The following is a 7,505-nucleotide window of genomic DNA, read 5'->3' on the forward strand; positions in this document are numbered from 1 at the left end:
ATCCAAAACAAGGAGGAGACAACACCACTGTAAACTAGATGTTACTGCAAATAAAGTTTTGTATGTATACACACATAAATTGTAAAAGCATTCTGACAGAAAGGTTTGCCAAAAACAAGGTTGTCGACATAAATGTAAGATCTTGGAGAAAAAAAAAATATACCAAGAGCAGTATCTGTTTGGGGTTTTTTAAATGCATTGAAGAAGTGTTTTCCTAACTGCAGTCTACTTATTATTCAAATAATTATTATGAGAGTATCTTCACACTCACTGCCTTTCTAGACTGTGGAACATCAGAATCATAAGCCCCAACCAGTGCTTCTGGTAGTGGATTTACTCTGTGTTACATCAATTTTAGTTTTCTTATCATCACAATGCTGAAAAAAAAATCCCAACTTCTTCACAGTGTTGTCCACCTTTAGCAGTTTTTTCTTTTCTTTCAGTGTCACATGAACTCAGATCCTTTGTTAATGATATTCCAGCTGCCACTTTACCAGACTTCCTTATACGAAACTTTATCACAGATAGTCCTATGCTTCAGATACTTTTTTGCTTCACTTCTTTGCTTTATTTCTGTCAGCAAAATAAGAGTTTTCGTCATAATTATAATCTGGTTCACATGGGGAAGCACAGTAACTAGAATTTGGATGCTGAGGCTGCAAATCTGTTTTTTCTGTTTTAATTCTGTCAACTGGAATGAGGCAGCACCTACTTCTAGAGTTGACTGCATGGCCAGCAGCAATTAAGGCATGAGCTAGATTGTTCTCCTCATACAGAACATCCACCTCTAATCTCATTTCAGAGCCATAGTGTTTAAAATGAAATATCAGACCCGGTTTACTAAGAAGTTTCTGAAACAGAAGTTTAGCTTCATCACTCCAGTAATCCCCGCTGGCAGGAACTGTATCATGTAAAGAGCAAGAGTGTGCCAAGCGTGGTAAATAAGACAGACTTTCTGGAATAACTTTAAGTTTATGGATATCAGAGTAAGGGATGCTCTTCAGAAAGCCATAATCAATAAATGTAAGAGCAACAGACTGACTTGTTACTTTGCTAATTTCTGCCCTGTTCCACTGTGCTTCCAGTCCAAACTTGATCAAGCAGCTAGCACCAGGAGCCACAAGTTCTTTTGGCAAAGCTGGCAAGTTGTCAGGAAGGTCAGAGAGCAGCAAAGACAAGTTTTGCATGCAATCAAATGAGACTTCAAACTGGATGCAGAAGTTCGAAGGATCAGTGACTGCAGTTGCAAATCCAGGATACCTTTTGCCGCTCTGCAGCAGCGTCCATGTGACTGAAATTATCTTGAATGATGTATCAAACTCCTTACAGTCTGTATTACTGGATTTTTCCGGTCCGACAACAATCCAACAATCACTTAAGAGCTGGTTCAAATATTCCTGAAGCAGAATTTCCCCTATTAAAATATCTACTTCCCAGACATGAGAGGATTCCAAATATCTCGAAAACAAGATGCTTATTTCACGATTCAGGAGTGCATTTACTACATGGACAAACTGAATTTTCTTCAATTTTTTAAAACAAACCCATTTACAAAACACAGCTTGTTTAGGAATATTTTTAATCTTATCACTGAGCATCTTTGCATTATTTAAGGACACCATCTCACACTTGCCATAATCCATGAAAAAAACTAGCATTAACTTCTCCCTAGCAAATTTCTTTATCACTTTTGAACGATACCACTTCAAGTTCCTTTCAGATTTTGTCATGCATTCCAATCCTTCTTCAATGTCATCCACTCTAAGCAAATCACTTCTTTGTGCTTCTTTCACAAGCATTACATTTAACTCACGTAGTATTTGCAAATTTCTAAGTAACTGTACATGAAATTCTCCACTCTCTGAAATATTAATTACTTCTGCTCCTTCTACCTGTCCAGAATTTAGATCTTGAGGAAGGACATTTAAGGGTGTTCTAGAAGTATTTTTCATCCTAACAGCTTTAGTTTTACTTTGAACATTCCTAGACTTTCTATCTCGAGGATTACCATTTGTAACCCGAATCTGTTTTGGCCTGTTTTCCTGATTACACATTGGTGTGTTTTGCCACCGCACCCTGCCTTTTTTCTGCAGAAGGTCATTAGATATAGACTTTCCACCACAAATTACATCTACTTCCCATCGCTCTCCATGTTGCTGTAAGAACTTGTAAGTGACTGGCTTGTTATTTATTTTGCTTACAAAAGAGGAACTACTTCTACTAGTCCAGCTTTCATCAGGAACACTTTTTGCTCTGCTAAGGAAACAATGAACACTGAGCCTCGGCAAAGTTAAGAACTTTTTCTGAATCCTGGAGATTTTTGAAAGACTTACAACTGCTGCATTACCATAGTCAATGAACTCCACCTCAAAGGAGTTTCCCAATTTCAGAGTTTTAATAACTGCTCTATAATAAAAACAATCACTGCCATGTTCTACAACAATGAGATCCCCTACCATGAGCTCACCTAAGCAATCTTCATGACCTATATTCACCATGCTTTCATTTAATTCTTTTGCTAGTTGTACTATTACTTTTTCATCCTCTGCAAGCTGAACATAGAAACTTGATGGACTATTCATATGAGAAATACACCCTGCTACTTCAGAATTCACCTGAATATGACGCTGAGGAAGACTTGTTAATTTAGGTATATTTTCATTACCCCTTTCCTGCTGACCTGTGTAATTTAGTCTTTCATTACGAGATTCAGAGAGAGCATTTACAGTTATTTCCTTTGAATTTACAGCAGGATAACAGAGCGAGTGAGAAGCAGGCTCTCCAGCCAGAGGTTCCTCTCTGTGCTCCAGAACAGCACTAACAGTATTTCTAAAACCTGGTTCTTCACTGTCCTGTAAAGTTAGCGGTTTTGAGGACCCACTACACAACTTTTGTGTGCTACATGCAGTTTGCTCTTCATCTCCAAAATTCTGTCCAACATTTGTCTGATAATATTTATCATATACTTGGCATTTTGCTTCAGATTTCGATTTAACTCTTTCAGGATTTTTAACAGCTACTTTATTAATTTCTTTGTCATTTTCCATGTGACATATCACTCCTCTGTTACTTCCAACAAATTGTTCTGTATAATTTTTCAGTGCCAATTCTTCCAATATTTTTTCTTTTATCTTCTGACTTACTTTGAGCTGTCCATCATACAACTCCACAATAATCTGTCCGTCTGATTCTCTGGATACAATTATAGCCTTCAGCAGCTTACCAAGGAATGTTTCCTCAAACCACCTAGTAACTCTTGCTGGAATTTCTGTCTCCCTAAGATCTGACAGAGAGCATTTAATAGCTTGCATGGGTGTGAATATTAGGTCAGTGGCAAAGTCTGGAATAGGCATCAACTGGTCTCTCTCTACCATATTCTTATTTCCAAAATCCACAAAGTCAGCACATAGATAGGATGTTGATTCCACAGGAAAAGCCAAAGCTCTATAAAAGAGACCATCTTCAAAATATCTGGCTATACATAATCGCGTATTGCTGGTATCGTATTTCGCATTATTTGACATTTTACTTATGACACTAACCTTCTTCATCAATGCCTCTATAGTTTCAGTGTTTCGATTAAGCTGACAATAGAATTTTGAAGGACTATGTATATGAGTTATATAAACCTCCTCCTCACTTCCAGTTTTTATATCAAAAGATGAGTAGCAAAAACTGTACAGAGAACCCAAAGATGCAAGGTTTCTCAGACCAATACATTCAGACTGGGTGAGACCACATTCTCTGAGGAATTCCTCTGCACTAATAGATGGAGTCTGTAAGTCAACTACATTGAATAAACAGTTGGGGCTTACAAGAATAAGAGCATAAATGATACAAGTCAGTGGTCCTCTAGAAACAGAAATGAAGTCTTCAAAACATCTGCATACTTCTTCAGAACAATTAAGTGAGTCAATCTGTAAGGCTACATTTTTAAGTCCACATCGAAATGCTTGACTTTCCAGAGTTAGGAAATCTGGAAGAACAGCTTGAAGATCTTTAAGTAAAACTCTTTCCCGATAACCATAGTCTACAAAAAACACATCAACTTCATCTGTGGATACTTGCTGCACAACAGTTGCTCTGTACCACCTCCCATCTTTGGGACATTTAACAATACAGGCAACCTGTCCAGTTTCGTAAGGACTGGTATGCTCTTTATAGTAAGTCTGAATTTGTTCCATTAAGTTATTTAGCTCTGGCAGTTTGCTTTGCAACTGACATGAAAAGTCTGCTGGGGAAACAATGCAAGAACACACCACTTCAAAAACAGCCCCTGGTTTAAACACAAACTCTTTATAAAATAATTTTTCCTCACATACTGATTTACACCTTTTAGTAATAGCACCTTTTCCAAAACAGGACAGCACAACAGATTCTCTCAGAACTGAAGGCACATTTAATGACTTTTCCTTCTGAAGCATCTCTCCATTTCTGGATACCTTATGTTTACTAATATTACAGACGCTCTGTGTATTTACTTTTTTTTTTTTTAATTTGCAGGGATTCAGAGCTTGCCTTTTTTTTGCCGAATTAACAACACAGTTTGGTATCTTCTCCCAGTATTCAGCATATCCAGCTTGAACCATGCATGTGGCAACATCTCCTTGCTGCAAACCACTCCTATAATGCGCTTTAACAATATACTTGTTGTTTTGCTTTCCAATGACATGAAGCAGCAGTAGTTTGTTACACACAATGCTTCTGAAGAAATCAGTTTCTTTTTTAACCCACATATCATCAACAGGAAATGTGCAAGCAAGTGCACAACACATAGCTAAAGCTGGTAAATCAGAAAACTCAGGAAGCAATGTTTTCACATCATAACAGGGTACTGTATCTGTATTTCCAAAATCCAAAAAATAAACAGTAATGTTTACATGAAGCACTTCAATGACAACACCCCGATAATAATGCATGTCTTTGCTATACCGGGCACAGCACAGCAATCCAGGTTTTGGGTTTTTAAGGACCATTTCATCGGCTCCACATTGGTTATATGTGTCTGCAATATTTTTCATCAAGGCTTGAAATTCATTCTGATATTCACATGTTTGAATCCAGAAGTCAGATGGATTTATGACATATACCACAACAGCAGTATGGAAAGAATTCATTTGCATTTCTACTCTTTTGCAGTGGCTTGACAAAGAAATATCCCATTCAGGTAAGCAGGTTTTTATATGTTTATTTCCAGTACAATTCTTAAACGAATTGTATCTCTCATGACATGGTTTGTAGTTTAGAGCAATACTTGTGATTTTTGTTTCCGAAAGTGAGACACATGATGCAGCTGCCTCATTCAGGTTTTCTGGATGCTTGGCATTAACCCCAAGATTTTGCTTTTGCAGCGTAATATAATACAAGCGTTTAATGTCATTGAATAAATCAACATGGACACACACAGAAGTTTGTCCTATCAAGGCCAGTATAAGTTCTTTCAGCTGAGTTTTTATTACTGTTTCATCCTGACTACCAAAACAAGACAGCGCACATGGAAATGAAATCATTGGTAATGCCATGAACTCTACTTTAAGTTTCTGAACACAACTAGATGGCACAGCTTCAATATTGCCAAAATCCATAAACCAGACTTCCACACGGTCAGAGAGAAGCTGTTTTATCACTCCTCTGTGCCACTGTCCATTTTGCCTTTTGGCAGCACAGAGTAACCCTAAACTATCGAAAGATTTATTATTTTCTGTACTGATAGCTTCATAGTACAAATGCATAGCTCCTGTCAAATCTTCCAGCTCTTTCTGCCGTTTCTGTATCTGACAGTAAAATTTATTTGGGCTTACTGCAACAGTTATTTTTACATTTTCTTTACTGCCAACAGGTAGATGTGGAAAGAGATCATCTGGAACTGGCCAAAAATCTGTTGGTTTCTCAGAATTACTGAAAGCAAGCAACTCCTTGACTGGATACTTCTGTTTCAACAATTGTGGCACTCTCTTACAAAGTATTCCTTGGGGAAACGCTCTTAACATTTCTACAATAAGACAAAATGAATCTCCATCAATAAATTTTCCTAACTGCAGTTCAAGAACATCACTAATGATCTTTGGCACTTCTAGAATAAACAGTTGGTATGCTAGAACAGCTTTCACATGACCTGTAATCTGTAATCCTACCAGAGAAGAAAAATAGTTAATGGCTTTTGGACCCCATTTTTCTCCAAGAGGAAGTATGCTTGCCAAAACACCCAAAACTACCTTTGGAGGCAGCTGAAACAATTCATCACAAGCAGAAGCAAGATGTGTTTCCTCAACCACTAGCACTTGCCCAGTGTCGATAAGAAAAGCTTCATAGATATGCTCTCTCTTTTCCAGAACTCTTCCTCTATGCCATTTTCCTTCTGTGTCTTCCACCAAACAAGATCCACCAATGTAAACATTATCTTTTACTTTGAACACACGTTGTATTTCATTTTGTAGTATGTAATAGTCAAGCTCGCATCCTGCCATGTATTGACCCTGGAACACTATAACCAAGCATTCAGGATGGCATTCAATATGAGTTATCTTCAGATTCATATCTACTATGTTTGGTGAAGGAGTTGGAGATTCCATCCTGTCTGCAAATAAAAGGAGTAGGATCAGCCTGATTATTTTCCATGTTTTTTCTTTGTCAACTAATTCCTTACATGAAATCTGTTTTCAAAATGCTTTAATAGCATACTACTACACTTCTGGTTAAAGTGTATACTAAACATTTAACAATGTCATGTTTTATGCAACTGGGATACACCTGACACAATTCTCTTTGTGAAGACATGTTCAGGTAACAACTGAAAAAAAGTACCTCTGGACTTGCTCTTGGGGCCACAGACTAATTTTATCAATTGACAATAATTTGTAATCAGAAAGCTCTTCACAGAATAACACAGAGAATTAAAGATTATATCAGAAAACTGTGGGGGTCGAATGGACATGCAGGGATGTGGAACAGGATAGACAGCCAGGAAGATAACTGTATTTCTTCTCAGAAAAAGTATTTCTGCTCAAAGAAAACAAAAGAGTGGAAAGCAACACATGCCATTTATACAACATCTGCTCATCTAACTAACATTACTTACATCCAGGAAATTTAACTTCAAATCTCGCCAAAGGAGATCCAATTCAGTGTTTCACTACACTGGACTTGCAGTTACCAGGAGAGTTCACCTGCAAAAGTATTCCCAGCCTGTTTCTCTCTCTTTTTAATATGTGTATGACCAAGGACTCCTCCCCTACTCACCCTGCTTTTTCTATGCAAATCATTTCAAATCAATGACATCTTATAGCTCTGTACTTTACTGTTTACTTAATCTGGCTGTCTATCCACTATCAGGTATAGCTGTAGCATATTTTTAGTTTTCATAATTGCAAGGACATACAGAAGACATTATGTCCAACATTTCTGCACTGCCCATCAACTAATAATTGTGCCAGGTGTGTTTTGTATGGTCTCAACACTCCAATGCTGACAATTTAAGTATCTTCAAACACTTCAGATACTTCTCT

General features: G+C 37.4%; 1 protein-coding gene across 1 annotated transcript; it reads right to left on the reverse strand.

Annotated features, from left to right (window-relative positions):
• Positions 1-264: 264 nt before the first annotated feature.
• On the reverse strand, positions 265-6,584 carry TDRD15 (tudor domain containing 15). Its single transcript, XM_069806540.1, has one exon. It carries the CDS (start codon positions 6,570-6,572, stop codon positions 555-557), a length of 6,018 nt encoding a protein of 2,005 aa, XP_069662641.1. The 5' UTR covers positions 6,573-6,584; the 3' UTR covers positions 265-554.
• Positions 6,585-7,505: the final 921 nt, after the last annotated feature.

Source organism: Haliaeetus albicilla, chromosome 18 (genome assembly GCF_947461875.1).
Source record: "Haliaeetus albicilla chromosome 18, bHalAlb1.1, whole genome shotgun sequence".
NCBI lineage: Eukaryota > Metazoa > Chordata > Aves > Accipitriformes > Accipitridae > Haliaeetus > Haliaeetus albicilla.